General features: G+C 40.7%; 1 protein-coding gene across 3 annotated transcripts in view; it reads right to left on the bottom strand.

Moving 5' to 3' along the window:
• The window catches only part of CELF2 (CUGBP Elav-like family member 2), a 525,599-nt gene extending 503,066 nt beyond the window's left edge, over positions 1 to 22,533 (bottom strand). For 2 of the 3 annotated variants that reach the window (XM_082385485.1, XM_082385484.1), the window contains exon 1: positions 18,059 to 22,533. In XM_082385485.1, the coding sequence (XP_082241611.1) occupies positions 18,059 to 18,111 (53 nt within the window). In that variant the 5' untranslated portion in view covers positions 18,112 to 22,533. The remainder of the gene's footprint in view (positions 1 to 18,058) is intronic. The other variant, XM_082385487.1, reaches the window with a different exon arrangement.
• Positions 22,534 to 26,358: the final 3,825 nt, after the last annotated feature.

Genomic DNA, 26,358 nt, shown 5'->3' with positions numbered 1-26,358 from the left:
TACACCTTTAGTAGTTGGGAAGCTGGGGCTGCTTGAGTCCTCTGCCCTTGGCACCTGGTACATATAATCAGTCTGCCCATGCCAGCAACATGGCTATTGCATTCTGGAAGAACAGAGGGGAGGGTCACTGAACGTGTTCCTACAGGTCTCAAGAATGCTTATTTACACAAAACCAATGGCAGATGATTGCCTCTTAGAATTTTGCTTGATAGTGTTGGGGAGGAAGAAATTTTCCTCCACCCTCTAGGTTCTTCCAGTTGGTCTAAAAATTAAATTGACATGAGACAGGTTGATAGAAGACAAAACAAAGGTTTAATAACACATATGCATGAGAGAGACCCAGGAAAAATGAGCAACTCACCAAAATGGCCCAAGCCCTCACCTTAAATACCATCTTCAGCTAAAGACAAAAGAGGATGTTGGGGGTGGGGCTTTGACACTTCAAAGGGGAGGAAGGCAATTCACAAGGAGCCGGAAAAGCAAATGTTTGGTAAACAAATGTTTGCTGGGCCTGCACAGAAAACGGGACACAGGGTGGTCTCTGATCTCTAGAGCCTGCAGAGTTTCCCCCACCATACCTCACCCATATTCTTTGCAGATATCTCTGGTGAGAGCTCTATTCTGGGAACAGAGGCTCCATCTAAATTCTTCTAGGCAGTTAGGGGGAAGGTCAAAGTTTCTTCCCGAGTCTCTTGGGCCTTGATTGTTTTCAGCTCAATCTTGCATGCCAAAGAGATACATTTTGGGGTGGCAAATTTTGCTCTCTTATAACAGTCTCAAAATATAATTTCAGAACAGATGCTATCTAAGCAATTCTTTTTGCCCCTAAGTAAATACCAGTAAGATCAGAAGTGTCTGGTCTTCTGTATAAGTGATGTTCATAGGCACACTAGCTTGTTAGTTGAGTGAGTGAGTGAGAACTAGGTGCCAGAGGTTTTGTAAAGATTACCTGTGAGTTTAACAGCAGACCTTCAAGGTAGGCTACTGAAACCGAGCAGGACCCTGTGGGGCCCTCCTGGCACAAAAGCCTTTCTTTCTGTGTCCCCTGCTTCTTGTTTGTAGGAAATAGGTTTCATTCAGCCTCCTTGACCTTCCCTGAGTTCCAAAGAGCAGATTCAAACAGTTGCTAATCAGGGAAGGGAGGGAATGCAGAAACAAGGGAGGAGCAGTCAAGAAACAATAGTGCAGCCTCGGGGCAGGGTCCTGGTTCCTCCTCAAGGAATATATATAACAATATCTTTGAGTTCTTCGGCAGAACTAAAACCTCCACCCAGGTGGAGGATGGCAACCTCCAGCTGAGCGCAAGATTCCTGGAGCACCACCCTGCTACCTCACCACCAACCAATCAGAAGAAAGTCACATACCCTGTAGCCCTCACCCCAAATTTTGCCTATAAAAACTATTCCCACAAAACCATTGGGGAGTTTGGGGTGTTTGAACGTGAGCCACCTGTTTTCCTTGCTTGGCCCTGCAATAAACATTTCTCTGCCCCAAACTCTGACATTTTGGTTTCTTTGGTCTCACTGCACGTGGGGCACATGAACTTTGCTTGGGTAATACTACCTCAGAGACTCAGTACCTACCTAAGGTCACACAGCTATTAAGTGGCAGACTGGATTTGAACTCGGGTCTATTTTGCTTTGAAGCCCTCTCTCCCCCTACATGTTAGGCTCCAGGAACAAATTAGAACAAGAAATGCTGAGGAATGGAGCAAGCTCGGCAACCTCATTACCTTACTCCATAACAGTGTTCATGCCCATAATTCAGGACAAAGAAAACCTAATATAGACAGATGTGTCTATTCCTTCTCTTCAGCTCTGACTCACGACAAGCATCCATTCACTTCATGCAACCTCTCCTCCTTGACTGCCTGCCATGTTTGTTGTGTACCATCTGGAAACTTCTGGAACCAGTTTCCAAGTTGCCTGTTTGATTTCCTGATGCCACATAACTCTGACCTACAGACTTCCAATTTCCTTTTCCAACTCCCGATTTTCTTTCTTAAGGAAGGGGCAGAAGAGTGCCAATTAACATAGTTTATCTTTCCTCTACTAGAGGTTTTCACGTTGAAGACTCTAGTACAGACTTTGGTTACATGCTGTCTTTTTAAAAGAATATCTACTTAACTTTAATCCATTACCTGAATCTGGAATCTACTAAACCCAATTGTTATATGGAGTCACCTGGGGAGAGTTTAATGGAAAAGCAAGGCAGCAAATTAGTACCATATGATTAGCCTAATACTAAGTTTGTTTATCCAAGGTTCTTCAGAAGAATGGACTGTATTTTTTTTTTTTTAAACATCTTTATTGGAGTATAATTGCTTTACAATGGTGTGTTAGTTTCTGCTTTATAACAAAGTGAATCAGTTATACATATACATATATCCCCATATCTCTTCCCTCTTGCGTCTACCTCCCTCCCACCCTCCCTATCCCACCCCTCTAGGTGGTCACAAAGCACGGAGCTGATCTCCCTATGCTATGTGGCTGCTTCCCACTAGCTATCTGTTTTACATTTGGTAGTGTATATATGTCCATGACACTCTCTCACTTCGTCCCAGCTTACCCTTTCCCCTCCCCATGTCCTCAAGTCTATTCTCTAGTAGGTCTGCGTCTTTATTCCCGTCTTGCCCCTAGGTTCTTCATGACCATTTTTTTTTTTTAGATTCCATATATATGTGTTAGCATACGGTATTTATTTTTCTCTTTCTGACCTACTTCACTCTGTATGACAGACTCTAGGTCCATCCACCTCACTACAAATAACTCAATTTCATTTCTTTTTATGTCTGAGTAATATTCCATTGTATATATGTGCCACATCTTTATCCATTCATGCAGCTCAATATCAAAAAAAACAAACAACCCAATCCAAAAATGGGCAGAAGACCTAAATAGACATTTCTCCAAAGAAGATATACAGATTGCCAACAAACACATGAAAGAATGCTCAACATCATTAATCATTAGAGAAATGCAAATCAAAACTACAATGAGATATCACCTCACACCAGTCAGAATGGCCATCATCAAAAAATCTACAAACAATAAATGCTGGAGAGGGTGTGGAGAAAAGGGAACCCTCTTGCACTGTTGGTGGGAATGTAAATTGCTACAGCCACTATGGAGAACAGTATGGAGGTTCCTTAAAAAACTAAAAATAGAACTACCATACGACCCAGCAATCCCACTACTGGGCATATACCCTGAGAAAACCATAATTCAAAAAGAGTCATGTACCACAATGTTCACTGCAGCTCTATTTACAATCGCCAGGACATGGAAGCAACCTAAACAGTGACTCTTAATTGTTCATAATGGTGATGTTGTCTTGACTAGGTAATTTGTTATGAGTGCTGTTGATATTCTCCTTTCAAAAGGGACCCATGTTTCTCACCATGAGTTTCCAAGTCCTGAACCAATGCATGGGTATCAAACGTTAATTTCCTTTGTTCTAAAGGAATTATGTCCACTCGCCTCATATCATATCCTTCCTTGGCTGTGGTGGTGAAGAAATCTCTCCTCAGGGCCGGGGGGAAAAACGCCCACGGGGAGTTGAAACCCAGCGGCCCCCGCTGCCTTCAGAACGCAGGAGCTGCCCAAACCAGCGACCCCATATGTCTTCGGCTTTCCAGCTGGCGGGGGAGGGCGAAAAGCTGCTGGACTGTATTTTTAAGATATGACTTGTTTTCCATATCTGCATGGAGGCTTGTTGCTACTTAACTGGACATTTAATTTTCCACTTATTCATTTTCCCCCTTACAGACAGCTCGATGGCTATTCAGTTATGTGCATAATGCAGAGAAAAATAATTATAGGAAAGGGACACAAAGAATGTCATAATTAAACTGTGCATTTGCAAAATACACTCAATATACCCAAAACATCTTGATTGCTATAATCAGGTAGATTAGGTTTTCAGCAAATACTTTTTAAAACAGAGGTTTACCTAAAGTCAGAAACAGAGAGGCAGCTCTCAGAATCACCTTGTAACACAAAATTAACTACATTTGCCTCCAATTATTTTTTTTAAAAATCAGATATAAAGAGAAATCAAAATGTAAATCAATGGATTTGTGAAACATGAGGGCATTTTCTGCGACCTTCTAGAAAGGGTTTATTTTTTCCTCATCTGAACTCTAATTAACAAAAGCCACTGTGCCTACCAATGGCAAATGCAGAAATTTATTGCCTCAAGATTTGGTTCAAACTTTTATTTTACAGTTTGGAGATTAAAGTTCAGAGCAAATTCAGTTGCAGGGGTCAATGAAAGTAAAAGATCTACGTGGGAGAAGGGTGTTAGGACAAGTTAAAAAAGCATTCACAGTCTTTATAAAGAAAAAACATCGCCAAAAAATTAGAAATGATGATCAAAAGGGACTTAAACCAATTACCAGGACGAAATACCCATGCTATGAAATTTGGAGTCAAAGACTCCAAATCTTCTTACTCTCTCTTTCTCTACTTTATGGTGTTTGAAGTTTATATGCAAAATATTTCTCTCTGATCCCCACCTAACTAATGGGCTCGTTGAGAGGGCTGGTGATTCTGCTGATTTACTGAATGGTGACCTGCAGACAAAAAGCAAAAGACAAGGAAACCAATTTTATGGAAACAAACAAAAAAATTAACTAGAGATTTAAAGCTTAATATAGCTTTATCCTCCAGGGAGCTTTGCCTGATTGCAGACAGAGCTTAAAAACAGGATTCAAAAGCACAACACGCTAGTTCCGTTTTGAGAGCTCTGCTCAAGATATGTTCAATAAATGGAAAACCACCTTTACCACCTGCCTTTTGTCATGAGAGAAGACAGAAAGGCAAAAACTAGTTTGGGAAGCAGGGAAAAGGGCTTTACTCTCCAACTCAGTTACTGGTTTTTAAATTTTAGATAAAAATCCAAGTTCTCAGGCACTGTTTTCCTCAAACATACTCTCCCCTGTTTCAAAAATGAAAATAACGACCCTCCCTTCCTTTCCTTCGGAAATATTAATTGAGCAAATGATGCCTTGCGTAGCGCTTGTTCCTTCCTGCCACTTTTGGTCTGTCATCACCAATGCCAGGTGCCCACAGGTAAGATCTGCCTCCTGCTCCAGGAGGGGACAGTTGGGAGGTGGGGAGGAGGAGGACAAAGCCAACGTGCTGGGAGGGAGCCTGATTCGATGCCGGGCAGGGCTGGCACTCAAGAGGGTTTCCTGCCTATTGAGAAGAAGTTATAAATGTAATTAAAGTCTTTAAGAAAGAAATTCTGCCTCAAACCACGTCCCTCTGCAGTGGTCTTCTCTTGTATAATTCTAGCTCTTTGCCAAGAGGAACTGACACTTTCGATCTAGTCGTTTAAGGGCAATTTATTGTGAAGTGGTAATTTATTAAGTGAGATTCAAGAGTGGAGAGAGCTCTCAGAACCAGGAAGGGACTCAATTCACCCTCAAGTGCTCCCGACTCAGGTCCTCTAGACAGAACCTCTGGGGCACAGAAATCCTCACCAAACTTCTAATTCCTGAATACTTCCGTCCCCACTCCCACCCCACTCCCCATGCTGCATAACTGGAAGTAAGTCTTAAAACATAAATTCCTGGATGTCATATCATGTTAATCTAAATTCAGAGTAAGCTGTAACTGACTGGTCTCTCTGAAGAGCCTTCCCACGCTGGAGGAAGCTAGGAAAGCTGTGGTACTTCATTTGGCCTGGGGCCAGTTCTTAATCCTAAATCTCTTCAAAATTGCTATTTGTATTCTGTAGTGATCGTGATGAATGGCCCATCATGGTGGGGGCAAAGAGGTACCCATCATAAGCAGGAAACGTAGGTTTCCATGAGATGCTAAATCTCTCTGCTTGCTATGATCACGCATGTATTCAACCTGCCTTCAGTCCGTAAGAGAGCTTTACTTTTGTTTAAATCCTAAAGAAGAGGGCAATTCTGTGGTGATGAAGACAGCAACAGTGGATACAGACCAAAGGCACCAGGAGTCATGTTAGATTTCTCCAGAAGTCACTTTCTGACTGACTCTCTTGGGCTTTGGGCAATCAATTATCCCAGCTGCCTTCTTTCCCCAGATTCCTATAATCCTTGTAGGGCAGGTTTTTCAAGATCCTCTTTTCTTTTCTTCCTTTCCTTGGTCTCATTTCATCATCTGGCCCCTTCCCCAAAGGGATGAGTTCCTGCTATGGATGATGAGATTCCGGGTCATCATAAAGGACAGGTGGGTGAGAGTGCTGGACCCTCCTTTAAAGGTAAAGGATGCTTTGCTTCTTGCCTCAATGTGGCAAAAGTAAAAGGTGACCCTGGGTCTGAGACAGTCCAGCCACCCCTCCCTCACTCCTCATATACTTTCTCTTCTTCCCAGGGATGAAAGACAAGCACAGCTTAAGCCAGCTCAGCACATAGCATTTGGGGAAACATATTCTCTCTTGCTGCTTTCTCTGGTTCAATTTCCCTACGGCTCTGCAGGCTGCCTTGGCTCTGAAAGGTCCAAAACTCAGTGTAGCATACATGGGCCACTGGCAAACTATGGCCTGAGGGCCAAATCCAACCCACCGCCTGCTTTTGTAAATAGAGTTTTATCAGAATACTGCCATGCCCATTCACTTCTATATTGTCTCTGGCCGTTTTTGTGCTACCATGGTAGAGCTGAATAGTTGTGACAGATACCATATGGTTTGTCAGCAAAGCCAAAAGTATTTAGTAACTGGCCCTTTGCAAAAGAAGTTTGCCAACCCTTGGTTTAGACCCCTGAAAAATGGAGACGAAATATTCAGTGTTTGATTAACCTGCAGCAGAAACATTCTTAACTAAAGCTGCGGTTTCAATGAGAAACAGAGCAGAAGTTACTTGGAAGAAGCTAGATTACATCAGGGAAAAAAAATGGGTGTTCTACATAGTCCAACCCAACTCACTAGATTTATGTACATATATACATAGGGGTTTTGAGCCAATGGTACATTTAATTATAAACTATTGCTTTTGCTTCAGTTTGTCATTGTTTCTCTCAGGCCATGAGGGTTTGGGTTTGGCAGAATTGGCAGTAGGGGAGGCTGGCTAAGTATCATAGAATGTTCCAGCTCCCCTCTCTCAACCCCAGGATTCCCAAACAAATGGTTTTTAAAATCCTTGGCTGAGAAACAGATGGGCCCCCATCTTGGTCCCTCTATCCTCAGGCCCTCTGGAAACTTGTACATGAGAGGCGGCTGTCATCTACATCAGGATCCAAATATTCTTGGGTTCCCTGGGCATACTGCCATCTAATAGTACCCAATCTCACTTTCCATCTTTGTGTAAAAGAACTACATTTGTTATGTCACTCAAATGTGTAGATTTCATAAATACCCACCACAGTGGGCCTCAATGTTGAGGAAGTTCACCTAATTTAAAAGTGGGCAGAGAATCTGAAAAGACAGTTTTCCAAAGAAGACATACAGATGGCCAACAGGTACATAAAAAGGTGCTCAACATCACTAATCATCAGGGAAATGTCAATCAAACCCACAATGCAATATCATCCCACACCTGTTAGAATGGCTATTTTCAAAAAGGCAAGAAATAACAAGTGTTGGTGAGGGTGTGGAGAAAAGGGAATCGTTGTGCACTGTGGGTGGGAATGTAAATTGGTGCAGCCACTATGGAGAACAGTATGAAGGTTCTTCAAAAAATAAAAAACAGAACTACCACATGATCCAGCAATTCCACTCCTGGGTATTTATCTGAAGAAAATGAAAACACTAACTGGAAAAGATATATGCACCCCCATGTCATGGCAGCATTATTTACAACAGCCAAGACATGGTAACTACCTAAGCATCCATCAGTAGATGAATGGATAAGAAGATGTGGTATATAAACACAATGGAATATTCTCAGTCAGAAAGAAGAATAAAATCCTGCCATTTGCAACAGCATGGATGGACCCTGAGGGCATTATGCTCAGTGAAATGAGACAGAGAAAGACAAATACTGTATTATCTCATATGTAGAATCTTGAAAGAACAAATGCCTCAGCCCGAAACTCAAGCTGCTTACAGATGCAGAGAACAGATTGGTGGTTGCCAGAGGTGGGGGCTTGGGGGTTGGGCCAAATAGATGAAGTGAGTCAAAAGGTACAAACTTCCAGCTATAAAATGTATAAGTCACGAGGATGAAATTACAGCATGGTGACTATAGCTAATAATACTGTATTGCATATTTGAAAGTTGCTAAGGGAGTAGATCTTAAAAATTCTCATCATAAGAAAAAAATTTTGTAACTATGTTTGGTGATCGATGTTAACTAGATTTATTGTGGTGATCATTTTGCAATCTATGCAAACAGGGAATCATTATGTTGTACACCAGAAACTAATATAATGTTGTATGTAAGTGATACCTGACAAAAAAACCCACATTCCAAATAGTTATTTAACCTACATCTCTGTAGAGTGGTAACTAAATGTTAGGGAAGTTCTAATGAAGCAAGTGGTCGGTCTATGTGAATAGGGTTATCAGGCAAAGTTACCTTCAGGAGCTTAGGTGAGAACAAACCTTTGAAGCACATGTGTTTTCATGGAGAAGGAAAGAACAGTCCAGCTTTTGGGTACTCAGTAATGGCTGTTATGGTCAATAACGATCATGATAATGATGGTGGGAAAAAATATCACGTGCCAAGCCTCAGAAGAAGCATTAAGTTCCATTTGTAAATACCAAACTTAAATGAGGGTGACATTTTTCCAGTTTACAAAATCTTTCACTTGCTCACCAGGAAACATGACAAAACAGAGAAAACTGCTGTTTCCAGGGGCCTCTTACAATTCTTTCTGGCTTAGACATTTGTGTCTCTATAAGAATGAAAAACTAGTGCAATGAAAAACAAAGGGCGTGCCAAAGCCATGGGTAACTGAAACACCTACAACCCAGATTGGTTGCAATACTCAGCCCTGCAGGACTGGTCCTATGATTGCTAATATCAGTACGTGTCAGCAAAACTCATCCCTGGAACAGCTGATTTACATTATTGCCCTAGTTCAAGACAGAACATCTGAAAACAGGTTTGTAGTTTAGTCCATCAACTCTACAGAAGGACTGGGAGTAAAACAGCCTTGAAAGAATATGTGGATCAAGAGAAAGAGAATTGTTTTGCTGGGAGAAAAACTCAACAATCCAGGGAAAGGATGCACGGTCTGGCTCAGAGGTGGCACTCAGGGTCCTGGGGGAGAGTGCTTCTTTGTTCTATCTCACATGATCACATAATTTTATAGAAGGGCATCCTTAGATATAATCTGGTTCAATCGCTCATCTTACAAATGAGGAATGTGTGGATGTCTGTTCAAATCCTGGCTGGGCAAAATGCGGTGTCGGGTAATACTAAGGATGCAAGTGGATGCAAAGATGAATGGGGCATGGACTTTATCTTTTGAGAGTTCACAGTCTAGGAATGGAACTAAGGTATACATAAATATTACAAAGCAGGAAATCTGCACTTGCATTGGAGCATCTAAGGTTTAGATTCAGGGCTATGAGCATTTAGGGGAAGAAAACCTTCCTTCCTGGTGGGAGATGGGTGGGGTGGAAGCCAGGGAGAGAGGGTTAGTGAGACATCCTTGCAGGAAATAAGTATCAAACCTGCATCAGGGCTGGGCACTGCTGGAGACACAGTGGTAAACAAGACAGACAAACCATGTCCTCGTGAATAATATGGTGTTTGGGGAGTGGAGACTTTTTAACACAGAGATGCAGAAAGAAGAGTGATTAGTTGATCTGTTGAGGTGCCTTCTCCTGTTGCACTAAAACAGAAAGGGGAGGTAAACACAGGGACTCCGTGTGGGAACAGACATGAAACCTACACACTGAGTTCGCTCCTTATACTATAATCTATAGCATATGATGCTGGTATTCGGGAACTCTCAGTCTGAACACATATTTGGGGAGTGTAGAGAGGTTAAGTGTCAGATTCTCTTCCCAAAGAGTGGAATAAAAGTGCCAGGTGATTCTCCTTTATTTTGGGAAGATAACTTCCCTGTGGTCTCTGACCCCTGGGAGACGTTCCCCAACTACAGGGATTTCCTCTTGTGTTTCTCCTAACAGAGATTTCACAGGATCTGGATGTGTTGGGTTTGTCCTTGCTGGTCCAGCCCACTAGGGAAACAGACCCGTTCAGGAGGGGGAACAAAATAATTGTCAAGTGAATATTTTTCTGCTGATTATTGGAGTCAGTGGAGTGGAAACAACTCCTGAGGGTGTTTTAGTGGTTTGGTTTTTTTTGAGTGCTGGAAGGAGATGTAAAAGCCTTGGCAGTAGCATTCCAACCTATAGATAACAGAATTTCTCTACTTTACATTTTTATATGATCTTATAATACCCTTTGTTATTATTAGTTATGTAATGTGCTACATTAGTCACGCTTTGTGAAAAATAGTAGATTATTCTGATATAATACATTATTTAAAAGGCCCAGGTCTTGTATTCATTTTTATAAACATATAATTCTCTACCTAAAGAATTATTACTGGATATAACTCTGTTTTCATAGCCTACTTCCCCCCTGCTCTGCAAAGGTTTTCTAAAGAACCCAGTAGTAACTGGGTCATGATTCTTCAAACTTTCCAGTGAGGAAAAAAAATGATGTGGTGCAAATTTTTCCCATCTGAGGCATAGTTAAGGCAAAATGCTTCATTAAGTTACCAACATACCAAGGAAAGGTGCCATGACCAGACAGTACCTACTTCATAAGGTTGTTGCAAAGATTAAATGAGATATTAAACACAGAGCTCGTAGCATAATGCCTGGCACACAGAAAGCATTAATAATTCTTCTATCATCCTCTAAGAAGACTAATCTCTGATCTTCAGATGGCCAGCCTGCTCTCACTGGACACCAAGAGAGTTCCACGTAAACTCTCCTCACTCCAAGCGCCTCCAAGATGTCATGTAACGTGAGCTGAAGAGTATCTACACGTGGCATTCATTCAAAATCACACAGCACGCTTTCCTCCGTGAGTTTGGAATTCATCTTGGGAGATTTATCAGGCATGTGAAAGGGAAACATCTCCTAAATGAGCTGGAGAAAGCAACGAAACAGAAAGAAACGAGGCCAAGCACTGACTTAAAACATGTCAGGATTTGGTCTATTTTTTTCCATCAACATGTGCTGTTCTCATTAATGGGAGTTTCTCACACACTCAGTAAGGGAACAGGCAAAAGTGTATTTTGTTATAGCCTGAAGGCTCACCCAAACATTTAAAGAATTTGGGGAGCCATAAATTTCTTCCAGACTATAATCATCTTTGTGAGATCAAGTGCTCATGACCGAAAACATCTCTGATCTGTGAAATATGACCAAGGCTCTTTAAAATATTTTTTCCCAATAAGGAGGTAAGTTCATGATATGTACTTTGTCATGAGATTTGAAAACATCCTTCTAGCTATCTGTCAAAACGACTTCTATTTTTTTGTTGGTCAAATCATTAGCCTAGATAACAGATGAAAGGTAGGCTATGGTCCTTGGGCCAAATCCCACCCATTTCCTGTTTTTGTAAATAAAGTTTTATTGGTTCACACTCAACCTTAGTCATTTACATTACCTGTGGCTACTTTCATGCTAGGATGGCAGACCTAAGTAGCTGCAACAGAGACTGTGTGGGCAGCAAAAACTGACCTATGTACTATCTGGCCCTTTATAGAAGTTTGCCAACCCCTGATCTAGATCACTGTCTTGTGTAGAAAGAATTCTGCTTGAATAACAGTCATCTGTCTGATTCCCAGAGAATTAAAAAATTTCCCGTGTTATCAAATCCAGACACTTTGCTGACTGGAACAGAAAGGAGGAAGTGAAGAGAGAATTACTAAACTGGGAGTTAGAAGTCACTCATTCATTCATCCATTTATTCATTCCACATAAGACACCACCACCATTCCTGTGGTAAATACTGGCATTAGAGTATGAACAATCTGGCCTCATAGAGTATAAAGTCAATGAGGGAGACAAACAGTGACCACGTTATTCATTCATTCATCCTTCATTCATTCATTCTCTGTAATGTGCCAGGAAATATTTTAGGCACCGGTTAACCATACCAGTTAACCACACCAATTATACATTCTAATGGTGAGGAGAAATAATAAGCACATATGAAAATAGCAGGTACGATAAGTGCTATAATGAGAATATTAGTTCAACCATATGAAACTGAAATTTTTATAGGTCTACAGTAGTTAAATATTGACAATCTTATATGATTCAACCTATCAGTGAGAAATGCTGAAGAGTGATTTTTGGATGGCTTTAAATTAAGGGATCTGGGAGAGGGAGATAAATTAGGAGGTTGGGATTAACATCTACACACTACTGTATGTAAAATAGATAAACAATAAGGTCCTACTGCTTAGTACAAGGAACTATACTCAATATCTCATAAAAACCTATAATGGAGAAGAATCTGAAAAAGAATATATATGTATAACTGAATCACTTCTGTACCCTTGAAACTAACACTAATTGTAAATTAACTATACATCAACAACAAAAAATTTTAATAAATTGAGGGATCAAGGAAGGCTTCACTGAGGAGGTGACATCTGAGCTAAGACTTGAATGACAGCAGCGTCTTGCCCTGCAAACATCGAGGGAGAAGATTTCCAGGCAGGGAGAGGGAGAGCTCCTTGCAAATACTCTATAGCCAAAGTAAGCTTGGATCATTCGAGGAAGAGAAAGAAGACCAGAGGGGCTGGAGCAACTTGGGCTCTGGGGAAAGAGGGAGGAAATAAGGTTGAAGAGGTAGTCAAGGGCAAGGTCAGATGGGGTCTTGTGGGTTAGGATAAGGATCTTGGCTTTTACTTGAAGAGTAATGGGAGGGCTTTTAAAAAGGAACATCACATGATCCAATTTATGGCTTTTAAGTGTTTTCATTCCTCTTCCGTGAGAAGTAGACCATGATAGCAAGAACTGAAGCAGGGAGATTTAGGAGGTAGTACGGAGTTCTGAGCAAAACAAGAAGACTACAGCAAGGAAAGGTGGAGAAAAGTGGGGAGGCAGGAGATGTTTAGGAGTTGAAATCAGCAGGAGCTGGTGATAGTTTAGATGTAATTAGGAGGGAAAATGAGGGAGGAGGGAGGATGCCAACTTTCCAGTTTGAGTACCTGGCCGGATACCTACTTGGTGTGATTCATAAGCCTGTGAACACCAGAAAAGAAGCAGGTCTTAGGGGAGATAATAGGTACCGTTTTCAACCTGTTGAACTTGAGTCATCTTTATGACTTGTTTTCCCTCAAGTGGTATCGATGAACATGAAATCTTATATGAATCAGATTGGCAGGTTTGTTTTATTCTTGTAATCATACATCTACTACCTTGTCATTTCCTTTTTCGTCTCCTATGTACTGACTATTTTTTCTTGATTTAGCTGATTTTGATTCTCTTGAGTGAAGCTTTTGTGTTTGTGCTTTCCCAGTGGTCAAGAGGGGAGTCTTACAGTTGCAAATTTGTTGGCGTGTCTTTTGGTGGAAGTTGTTTCTTTTATGCCCCTTGAGGTAGACAGAAATTAAAACAGCCAACAGCAGGATTCCCAACCTGGATTTGTTTTCCATTTGACAAAATGGACCTAGGAGGGAGTGATGCTAAATATACAGTGCCCGACAAAGGTTTAGGACCGGAACTTGTATCCCACCCTCAGATCATATCTTAAAACACTAAATTAGGGTGTAAGCAGATTAAAAAAATGTGCCTTGCAATCACTTTTCAAGAGCAGCAGATTTGGCAGAACTCCAGGCCGCATAACTGGAGCAAACATCTGAAAATATTCCAGGGTAGGCAGGTATGAAAGCCCTTCCGTGTTATATACCAAGCATTCCGCTCACCTCTTATCAGACAAAGGCAGTAGCAGTATTATAATAGGATCCCCCACCTCTGGATTTGAAAAGCATTTTACTGAGGTAAATCATATCACGTACAACCCTGTATGCCATCAGCATACACATCTTCAGTCTCCTGCTAGATTATCCCACTTAGAAGGTCATGCTATATCTTTCCTTCTCCCACATACACAGGCTCACCTCAGAGATATTACGGCTTTGATTCCAGACCGCTAAAATAAAGTGAAAATCGCAATAAAGTGAGTCACATTTTTTGGTTTCCCAGTGCATATGAAAATTATGTGTACACTATACTGTAGTCTATTAAGTGTGCAATAGCATTATGTCTAAAAAAAACAATGTACAGGGACTTCCCTGGTGGCGCAGTGGTTAAGAATCCGCCTGCCAATGCAGGGGACACAGGTTCGAGCCCTGGTCTGGGAGGATCCCACATGCCCTGGAGCAACTGGCCCCATGTGCCACAACTACTGAGCCTGCGCTCTAGAGCCTGCAAGCCACAGCTGCTGGGCCTGTGTGCCACAACTACTGAAACCCACGTGCCTGGAGCCTGTGCTCTGCAACGAGAGAGACTACCATGATGGGAGAGGCCACCGCAATGAGAAGCACGCGCACCGCAACAAAGAGTAGCCCCCGCTCGCCGCAGCTAGAGAAAGCCGCGCGCAGCAACGAAGACCGAATGCAGCCAAAAATAAATAAATAAATTTATTAAAAAAACAAGGTGCATACCTTAATTAAAAATATTTTATTGCTACTAGTGGGAAGCAGCCACATAGCACAAGGAGATCAGCTTGGTGCTTTGTGACCACCTAAAGGGGTGGGGTGGGATAGGGAGGATGGGAGGGAGACGCAAGAGGGAGGAGAAATGGGGATATATGTATATGTATAGCTGATTCACTTTGTTATAAAGCAGAAACTAACACACCATTGTAAAGCAACTATACTCCAATAAAGATGTTAAAATATATATATATTTAACTGTTAAAAAATGCTAACCATCATGTGAGACTTCAGCGAGTCACCTTCTTTTTGCAATGGTAGCATCAAAGATCACCGATCACAGATCACCAGAATAAGTATAATAATGATGAAAAAATTGAGACAGTCTGAGAATTACCAAAATGGGACACAGAGACACAAAGTGAGCAAATGCTGTTGGAAAAATGGCACCAAAAGGCTTGCTCGACACGGGGTTGCCCCAAACCTTCAGTCCGTAAAAAACAAACAACAAAAAAAGGCAATATCTTCCAAGCACAATAAAGCAAAGCATTAAAACAAGGTGTGTCTGTAATGGACAGAGCATTAGTGTTGGTGAGTGAATGGTTCCATGAATCAGAATTAGCCAAGCTGATGCCCGATTATAAACAATTAAGGAATTTAAAATGCGACACCTAAACACTACACACTTCATAATTCCTTATCGCAGGAAAGAATTACACACAGTTAAAATGATGATGGAATAACACCTGCCAAGGAGAGGTGTGGACAGAACGAACTTAGTGTACCCAGAGGTCAATGGGAAGATGTTTCTCTTTCCCAGGGCTTCCCAGTCCAAGTTTATGAAGCTTTATTTACTCCAGCCATAAAATAACCTTCACTTATGTTAGAGACACATTTAGGGGAAAGGCAACACTACCACTGGCTTTTTAAGTGTGTTAAGACTAAGGATCATTATCTGAAAAGGCCTTTGCAGGGCAACATTTTTAAAGATTTGTAATCTTACACACGTTCTTAGAGCTGGGGCCCACCTTATCCACTTGTGCAATAATAAGTTAATCACTGAAAACAATTTTTTAAAAAGCACCCTTAAGAAATATTTCAATTTTAGAAATAGGTTAGTAATCCAGTTAAAGAATGAAATTTATTATAATAGCTGCATCATAAGGACATGTACAGAAGTACTTTAGCATCTCTCAATTAAAAATAAAATTTAAACCTACAAATAGAAGAAAGTATCACTGACAGGCCCATAAAACATTCGTGCCTTTTCATCTAGAAATCCTGGGAATTATTTAATGAAAGCAGAAAGGTATAGCTCTCTGAGTCCGTCGTTCATATAAATCAAGGACTGGAAATAATCTAAATTTTCAGCCAACAGGGTAATTTAGTAAAACAATGTACATCAACATCATGATGCTGTTTTAGTCATTAAAATTATGGTTATGAAGGGGAAGCAGAAACATAGAAATGTGTTTGATATTTAACTGGAAAAAGAGCAGATTATAAAATGACACATACTATATGACATGTATACACGTGAAGTTCTAGAAAGCAAGAATTTTTAAAAAGAAAATAAGATGGATAGTGGCCAATTTTTCTTTTATTTGCTCTTTTGTATCATGTGGTTGCTTTTAAAAATAATCAAATTAGTTCAGTGCAGCACTATTTTCAATAGCCAAGACATGGAAACAACCTAAATGCCCATCAACAGATAAATGGATAAAGAAGAGGTGGTACATATATACAATGAAATACTACTCAGCCCTAAAAAGGAATGAAATAATGCCATTTGCAGCAACATGGATGGGCCTAGAGATTATCTTACTATGAAGTCAGAAAGAGAAAGACAAATACCATATGATATCACTTATATGTGGAATCTAAAATATGACACAAATGAACTGATCTACAAAACAGAAACAGACTCACAGACATAGAGAATAGACTTGTGGTTGCTGAGGGGGAGTGGGAGAGGGAGGGAGTGGGAGTTTGGGATTACCAGATGCAAACTATTATATATAGGATGGATAAAATTACAAGGTCCTACTGTCTAGCACAGGGAACTATATTCAGTATCTGTGTTAAACCATAATGGAAAAGAATATGAAAAAGTATGTGAATATGTATATATATGTATGTATAACTGAATCACTTTGCTGTACCATAGAAATTAACACATTGTAAATCAACTATACTTCAATAAAATAAATTTAAAAAATAATACAATTAAAAAAAAAAACTGGGCTTCCCTGGTGGCGCGGTGGTTGAGAATCTGCCTGCCAATGCAGGGGACGCGGGTTTGAGCCCTGGTCTGGGAGGATCCCACATGCCGCGGAGCGACTGGGCCCGTGAGCCACAACTACTGAGCCTGCGCGTCTGGAGCCTGTGCTCCGCAACAAGAGAGGCCACGATAGTGAGAGGCCCGCGCACCGCGATGAAGAGTGGCCCCTGCTTGCCGCAACTAGAGAAAGCCCTAGCACAGAAACGAAGACCCAACACAGCCAAAAATAAATAAATAAATAAATAAACTCCAATCTCTTTAAAAAAAAAAAAAAAAAAACTAAGGCAGAACTCAGGGAAATAAGTAATAGCCAATTAATACAAGATGTCAGGAAAAAGAGGTGACTTTTTGGGTCTTGGTTTAGTTCCAATGGAATCATGTTTGGGAGTAGGTATTTGGGACAACATGCCATTGTGTTAAACCACTTTTCATAAAAACTCCTCCATTTAACATTTTTGTATTTTAAAAATTGCCCAAAGTGCTTTTGGCTGGGAAATACCCTTCAGTGTTAAGTTAGACCTAGGAAGGCATTGTGAACTCTATGGAAGGAGTCAGCTTAGACCCAAGTGGAGGAAATGCATGAACTTTCGCCACTTTGAGGTCCTTGAGTTCTCATTTTTCTGGGTCTCTGAATCATGAAGAGGTCTGAGTTCACCTTTTCAGGAGCATTCAGAGAACGACCTTGTTTCAGAAACTCTACTCATTCCCTTCCGAGGTCAGCTGAGTTTTTATAGGACCAGCATTTCCAAATTAGGCCTGGGGGTGGGAAGGAGAGGTCACAGGAGGAAACCGCATTTCCACAGACCCTCTTACAAGAGGGGAAGGAATAGTCTTCTGGAAAGTTCGCTTTTTTATCTGAAGTCCCAGAAAGTTTCCCACATCCCCTCTGATGGATTCAGGGCCCCATGGAACGCAATAATAAGTATAACTGGCTCCCTGAGTCAGCCAATGTGAGTAATCATTTCAGTAAGACAAACTCTCATTAAAATGCACCGCCTTCCCCTGAGGGAGTGAAACTGAGGACTTCTCCCGCCCCTCTTTCCACATCCGCTGGAAGTTGTTTCCGCATCACCACGGCGCATCCCGCTAAGCAGACCCGGCGGTCCCTGCCACCCACCCCTGGCACTGCACGCAGCATCCCACGCGCCGTAATTGGGGTGCGGGCGGGGGAAGCACTTGGCCGTGAACGGTAACAGCGACGAGAGAGAAAGAAAAGCAGGCCTACCTTAAAACTTTCCAGTCTTTGAGTGGATCCAAGTCAGAGATTAAGGAGACCATTGTCTAAAGGGCGGCCGAAGGCAGATCCAGTCCGGAGAGGAGGGGGCGCGGGGAGGGGATGCGGGGGAAGGAAGCGGCCGCCGGCTGCTCGGCTCAGGCCCGGAGCGACCGGGCGCCTGCACGCGCGGCTCTTCCTCCTTCTAGGATTGATAAGCACTTGTCCTGGCTTTTCTCCACGCCCACGGCCTAATCAATCTTGCGCTAGATTACTCCCCAGCCCCGGCTCATTTCTCCACACCACCTTTTAAAGCCCTTGTAATCTGCTCCAACTGATCACATTTGACCTTTTTGTAGCCCACTTTATTCCAAGCACAGCTCTCAGTTAAATCTCTCTTTATTAACACTGTCCTCCTTGGCTTGCTTTTGGAACAAACAGATCAAGCCTGAAGCCTCCAGACTTTAACAGCAATCATTTACAGATTACTGCAAGCTGCAGCTTTCTCCTCCTCTGGGGCATCCTCGTGAGATTTTGCTTTCATATTCCTGTCAGAAGACCGGTTAGGTTTCTTTTTTCCCGTTTTTTTTTTTTTTTTTTGGTGGCTTGGGTTCTGGGACACCAGCGTCGGGCTTACAGCTTCCCTCAGAGGCTGTAACTACATGACTCTTAGGATTTGTTTTTTAGAAATCATTTGGAACTGGCCTGCTAACAAGCTAGAATTTACTGTGTGCTTTCTGGCAGGGAATTTGTTACACTGCTATTTTTCCCCCCTCCTTTCTTTCTTTCTCGGGATTTAAAAGAACATGAAGAGGGGGAAGTGTAGAATCTCTCCAAGCATTAAGAGAAAAGGGCGTGGGCTTTTCTCCCTCAACTTGTATATCTTTTGTCCTTTATTTAAAACTGAACATCCTTTCAACAATCATCTGAAACCGTGCACAGATGTTGCAAACAATATCCAGAGCAGAAATGTTTTCCTCTAGACTGGTCTGTGTGCTGATGTAGGTTTTTGTGACTGTATGGGTTTCTTATTTTTGTAAGCACTGCCTCATAGCATATGCTAGCATATGCTTTCCGAGGTTCTAGGTAATAAGACTCTACTACTGAAGCCCCTCCCCACCCTGTCCTCCCAGGATCCTGGCATTAGAAGACCTTGAAATCACCTGGCATAGGGGTCTCCATGACCTCCCAGGTCATTCAGATTTTCCTCACACCTGCATGCCACATGAGCTTAACATGATAGGACCTTTACTCTCTTTATATCCAATTCCTCTTTTTCCTACACTTATTTTAGAAGGTAATTTTAAGACCATCACCATAAATGGAAGATCAGCCTCCCTGGTCTAACAAAACAATGATTGTTGTGCCTGGACACATGGCCGGTTGTAAATCTTTTTGTCTTGGATGAAAAGAGTGTAGAGAGTGAGTGTTAGGGGATGTTAAGGACACACCGGCACCAACCAAGACATTCGCCACAAGCAGAATCCAGATTTAAAGAGAACACAGTGCCATTCAATGTTCTGCAGTGACCTTACTACCTCAAATGGTCAGCCAGGAGGATGGGTTCCAATTTCTTGCCTTTAGGCTGAGCTTACCAAGAAAAAGAATCTCTTCTTTCCTGAGAGTCTCCAGAGGGAAAGATGTGGTGACAGCTGTTGGAAGCATGCTGCTTTTACTGTCAGGAAGTTCTTCCAGTCAACTCGAAATGCCCCTCACAGCATTTTAAATCCTTTCCCTGTTACCCTTTTCTTGAAGGACCCCCTTCTGTCTGAAAATATGCAGCAAACCCTCAGCTGTCTCTTTTACAGTCATACATACTTTCCCTAATGGCTGTAAATGACTCTCCTCAGAAGTACAACTCTCCTTATGCTAAACAAAGAGAATTTCATACCTTTTCCAAAAACCATTGCCTCTCTGGGGCTTCGTGCTCCTTCCTGGGCTGTCTTTGCTGTCCCACTGTGGATCTTGGGTCACAGTATAATAATGTGTAAACATTTACATGACACTTGTAATCCCCAAGTACCTCACCAAATGTGGGTGATAATAATAGCATTTGTGGGACGTGTACCTGCAAAGAGTTCCAAATGCTTAGATAATTAATAAGCTGTTTTTCCCTTTAGAAAGTTAGCAGGAAAAAACAAAAGATTATAATGAAATAGTTTCTGTGACTACAATGATATCATTTTTATATATTAACCCACTGCTCTGCTGCTGAGATTCTGATCTGGAGAAGAAGGGGGAATGGATCCTTAACCCTTGGAGTTCAGGGTTAATGGGTGAAAAGGGGGAGGGACTTGGCTTTTGGCCAAAGGACAAAAGGACAAAAGCATGTTCCTCAATTATTAAATCATGTTTTAAAGCAGTAGTCCTTCCAAAAACTTTTTAAAGGCAGTAGAAACTTTCCTTTGGATGAAACCTTGTCCCAAGTCCAAGTGCAGAAACAGATACTAGTGAAAGTTTATTACTGGGACTAATTTCTTTAGGTGTGTTAGCTTGTTCAGCCCTTGTGACTAAGTTGTTTACAAAGTAAGTTACCAGAAGCACCACTGTTTTGTTAATGCAGGTGAGGACATTTGGGCATGCAAATTTGGGCTCACAGGGCTAGTCCTCAGCAGGGGGAGGTGTGGTACCCAGAAGCCACGCCCACTGGACCCCACGTGATCAACCACACAGGGCACTCCTTTCCTCCAGCAGAGAGGAATACACAAATAGGGTTCATCTGTATTGGGGTGGGACTAGAGTTGGGATCAGGTTAGGGGTGGATAAGACTGCATGAGGCTCCTGCTTCCTCTTCTAAGGTGCCCCTAGGAAACCCTAGCATTCAGGAGGACATGCTTTGAAATACACTTCCTGAAAGTATTTGGTGATAGACAATCTTTGAAAGGCTGTGTTGAGTCCAATACAGGCTGAAGATTTTGCTCTTAACTTTCTTAATTTTGAGGAACAAGTGTTTTCTTACATTCACTGGAGATTAATTCCATGCTGTATATAGTGCGAATTTTCTTTTCCTCTCTCCCCTAAGCATTCTGTTCCTGATTCTGAACAGCTTTACATCAAATGGATCCGTTGCCTACCAAGAAAAAGGCCATCAGAAAGATTCATTCACTTTCAGCTATGAGGGAGACCAGTAAAAATGAACAAACAAGATACTGCCCTGTTCAAAACTTGGCCAACTATTCATCTTTAGCTCAGGAAAAGCAACAATATACTTTCTATATGTAAAACTCAAAGGTTAAATTTAGTTTTGAGAAACTTTGCCCCCAAATATAATTTTCTTCCATGTCACTATATGAATTACAAGATTTAATTGTGGGTTCTTTTCCTCATATTTTGATAAACTGATGCCTTTAAAAAATGAAATTATTTTATTATTGCTTATAATGACTCTTCAATGGTTGGCTCTTCTGAATGGTCCCTATGTGTTAAAAAAGAATGTCATCCATATAAAGCAACATTCTTAAATTGTCCCACTATTACCAGGGACAAGACTCGTAGTTTTCCTTTTCATATAACTAAAATTTCTGCGATATCCTTCCCTCTTCCCACATACAGAAACTAAAACCAAAATCCAAATCCAAACAAAAAGCAATGCCCCCTTTGGACCTCTTCCATCCAAACAAACAAAACCTCCAGCCCCAAACCTTATGAGCCTGTGGTTTCCATGAGTATGGTGATTAGAGTCACCTGTGAAGAAACTGAACCACAGAATCTCAGTGAAGAGACAAGAGCAGGAGCCAAAGAATCTGCATGTCACACCAGACCTAGGCAGGAAATGCTGATAGAGAGTCAGCAAGTGTAAAATTTACCCCAGTCATATAGCATCCTGGGTGACTTTTCACGGGTTGAGGGCCATGACCTTGAAGCCAAAGGTGAAAATCTTATGTTATAGAGAAACAGGAAGCACCTGGGTGTGAAGTAGCCAAAGAAAGAAAACAAGCATTCTCCATCAGTCAGAAGTTAGACCAACTACTGAACAGAGCTTCAGAAAGACAGGTATGATGTCTCAGGAAATTCATCTCCCAAGAAAATGTCTAACTTCCTGATAGTCAGGAATTAAAAACAGAAACAAAATCAAAAACAAAAAAACAAACAAAAATAACACAACCTTGCTAAGGAAAAAAATAACATTTTACGTCCTTTTTTCATTCTATGTTTGTCTCTAATTTCTGATTCCTAGGAATCCAATTATCCTGTTTGTTTGTTTTTTTATTTTAGAAAATCTTGTTTCAAGCTTACTCAGTCCTAATTCTGTTACTTCCTGATAAAGATTCTTTCTCCTGCTTGTTCCAGATTTTTCTTTTTCTTATTTGCCAGCTCTTTCCTTCTCCTCAAGTGGGTAAGGTCTCTCTCTCCCTTTTTTTTTTTTTTTTTAACATCTTTATTGGAGTATAATTGCTTTACAATGGTGGGTTAGTTTCTGCTGTATAACAAAGTGAATCAGCTACACATATACATATATCCCCATATCTCTTCCCTCTTGCGTCTACCTCCCTCCCTCCCACCCTCCCTATCCCACCCTTCTAGGTGGTCACAAAGCATGGAACTGATCTCCCTGTGCTATGCGGCTGCTTCCCACAAGCTATCAATTTTACATTTGGTAGCATATATATGTGCATGACACTCTCTCACTTTGTCCCAGCTTACCCTTCCCCCTCCCCATGTCCTCAAGTCCATTCTCTAGTAGGTCTGCACCTTTATTCCCATCCTGCCCCTATGTTCTTCAGAACCATATTTTTTTTTTTTAGGTTCCATATATATGTGTTAGCATACGGTATTTGTTTTTCTCTTTCTGACTTACTTCACTCTGTATGACAGACTCTAGGTCCATCCACCTCATTACAAATAATGCACTTTCATTTCTTTTTATGGCTAAGTAATATTCCATTGTATATATGGGCCACATCTTCCTTATCCATTCATCTGTCGATGAACACTTAGGTTGCTTCCATGTCCTGGCTATTGTAAATAGAGCTGCAATGAACATTTTGGTACATGACTCTTTTTGAATTATGGTTTTCTCAGGGTATATGCCCAGTAGTGGGATTGCTGGGTCATACGGTAGTTCTATGTTTAGTTTTTTAAGGAACCTCCATACTGTTCTCCAGAGTGGCTGTATCAATTTACATTCCCACCAACAGTGCAAGAAGGCTCCCTTTTCTCCACACCCTCTCCAGCAGTTATTGTTTGTAGATTTTTTTGATGATGGCCATTCGGACTGGTGTGAGGTGATACCTCATTGTAGTTTTGATTTGCAAATCTCTAATGATTACTGATGTTGAGCTTCCTTTCATGTGTTTGTTGGCAATCTGTAAATCTTCTTTGGAGAAATGTTTATTTAGGTCTTCTGCCCATTTTTGGATTGGGTTGTTTGTTTTTTGGCTATTGAGCTGCATGAGCTGCTTGTAAATTTTGGAGATTAATCCTTTGTCAGTTGCTCCATTTGCAAATATTTTCTCCCCTTCTAAGGGTTGTCTTTTCATCTTGTTTATGGTTTCCTTTGCTGTGCAAAAGCTTTTAAGTTTCACTTGGTCCCATTTATTTTTGTTTTTATTTCCATTACTCTAGGAGGTGGATCAAAAAGGATCTTGCTGTGATTTATGTCATAGACTGTTCTGCCTATGTTTTCCTCTAAGAGTTTTATAGTGTCTGGCTTTACATTTAAGCTCTTTAATCCATTTTGAGTTTATTTTTGTGTATGGTGTTAGGGAGTGTTCTAATTTCATTCTTTTACATGTAGCTGTCCAGTTTTCCCAGGACCACTTATTGAAGAGGCTGTGTTTTCTCCATTGTATATTCTTGCCTCCTTTATCAAAAATAAGGTGACCATATGTGCGTGGGTTTATCTCTTGGCTTTCTATCCTGTTCCATTGATCTATATTTCTGTTTTTGTGCCAGTACCATACTGTCTTGAGTACTGTAGCTCTGTAGTGTAGTCTGAAGTCAGGGAGCCTGATTCCTCCAGCTCCGTTTTTCTTTCTCAAGATTGCTTTGGCTATTCGGGGTCTTTTGTGTTTCCATACAAATTGTGCAAGTTTTTGTTCTCGTTCTGTGAAAAATGCCAGTGGTAGTTTGATAGGGATTGCACTGAATCTGTAGATTGCTTTGGGTAGTAGAGTCATTTTCACAACGTTGATTCTTCCAATCCAAGAACATGGTATATCTCTCCATCTGTTTGTATCATCTTTAATTTCTTTCATCAGTGTCATAATTTTCTGCATACAGGTCCTTTGTCTCCTTAGATAGGTTTATTCCTAGGTATTTTATTCTTTTTGTTGCAATGGTAAATGGGAGTGTTGCCTTAATTTCTCTTTCGGATTTTTCATCATTAGTGTATAGGAATGCAAGAGATTTCTGTGCATTAATTTTGTATCCTGCTACTTTACCAAATTCATTGATTAGCTCTAGTACTTTTCTGATAGCATCTTTAGGATTCGCTATGTATAGTATCATGTCATCTGCAAACAGCGACAGCTTTACTTCTTCTTTTGCAATTTGGATTCCTTTTATTTCTTTTTCTTCTCTGATTGCTGTGGCTAAAACTTCCAAAACAATGTTGAATAATAGTGGTGAGAGTGGGCAACCTTGTCTTGTTCCTGATCTTAGTGGAAATGGTTTCAGTTTTTCACCATTGAGGACAATGTGGGCTGTGGGATTGTCATATATGGCCTTTATTAAGTTGAGAAAAGTTCCCTCTATGCCTATTTTCTGGAAAGTTTTTATCATAAATGGGTATTGAATTTTGTCAAAAGCTTTTTCTGCATCTATTGAGATGATCATATGGTTTTTATTCTTCAATTTGTTAATATGGTGTATCACACTGATTGATTTGCGTATATTGAAGAATCCTTGCATTCCGGGGATAAACCCCACTTGCTCATGGTGTTTGATCCTTTTATGGTGCTGTTGGATTCTGTTTGCTAGTATTTTGTTGAGGATTTTTGCATCTATGTTCATCAGTGATATTGGCCTGTAGTTCTCTTTCTCTGTGACATCTTTGTCTGGTTTTGGTATCAGGGTGATGGTGGTCTCGTAGAATGAGTTTGGGAGTGTTCCTCCCTCTGCTATATTTTGGAAGAGTTTGAGAAGGATAGGTGTTAGCTCTTCTCTGAATGCTTGACAGAATTCGCCTGTGAGGCCATCTGATCCTGGACTTTTGTTTGTTGGAAGATTTTTAATCACAGTTTCAATTTCAGTGCTTGTGATTGGTCTGTTTATATTTTCTATTTCTTCCTGGTTCAGTCTCAGAAGGTTGTGCTTTTCTAAGAATTTGTCCATTTCTTCCAGGTTGTCCATTTTATTGGCATAGAGTTACTTGTAGTAATCTCTCATGATCCTTTGTATTTCTTCAGTGTCAGTTGTTACTTCTCCTTTTTCATTTCTAATTCTATTGATTTGAGTCTTCTCCCTTTTTTTCTTGATGAGTCTGGCTAGTGGTTTATCAATTTTGTTTATCTTCTCAAAGAACCAGCTTTTAGTTTTATTGATCTTTGCTATTGTTTCCTTCATTTCTTTTTCATTTATTTCTGATCTGATCTTTATGATTTCTTTCCTTCTGCTAACTTTGGGGGTTTTTTTGTTCTTCTTTCTCTAATTGTTTTAGGTGTAAGGTTAGGTTGTTTATTTGAGATGTTTCTTGTTTCTTAAGGTAGGATTGTATTGCTATAACCTTCCCTCTTAGAACTGCTTTTGCTGCATCCCATAGGTTTTGGGTCTTCGTGTTTTCATTGTCATTTGTTTCTACGTATTTTTTATTTCCTCTTTGATTTCTTCAGTGATCTCTTGGTTATTAAGCAGTGTATTGTTTAGCCTCCATGTGTTTTTATTTTTTACAGATTTTTTCCTGTAATTGATATCTAGTCTCATAGCGTTGTGGTTGGAAAAGATACTTGATATGATTTCAATTTTCTTAAATTTACCAAGGCTTAATTTGTGACCCAAGATATGATCTATCCTGGAGAATGTTCCATGAGCACTTGAGAAGAAAGTGTAATCTGCTGTTTTTGGATGGAATGTCCTATAAATATCAATTAAGTCCATCTTGTTTAATGTATCATTTAAAGCTTGTGTTTCCTTATTTATTTTCATTTTGGATGATCTGTCCATTGGTGAAAGTGGGGTGTTAAAGTCCCCTACTATGATTGTGTTACTGTTGATTTCCCCTTTTATGGCTGTTAGCATTTGCCTTATGTATGGAGGTGCTCCTATGTTGGGTGCATACATATTTATAATTGTTATATCTTCTTCTTGGATTGGTCCCTTGATCATTATGTAGTGTCCTTCTTTGTCTCTTGTAATAGTCTTTATTTTAAAGT

This window comes from Balaenoptera borealis (assembly GCF_965194805.1).
Source record: "Balaenoptera borealis genome assembly, chromosome: 3".
Classification (NCBI taxonomy): domain Eukaryota; kingdom Metazoa; phylum Chordata; class Mammalia; order Artiodactyla; family Balaenopteridae; genus Balaenoptera; species Balaenoptera borealis.
Note: the sequence above shows the minus strand (reverse complement) of the source record. Positions and strands in the feature narration are given on the sequence as shown.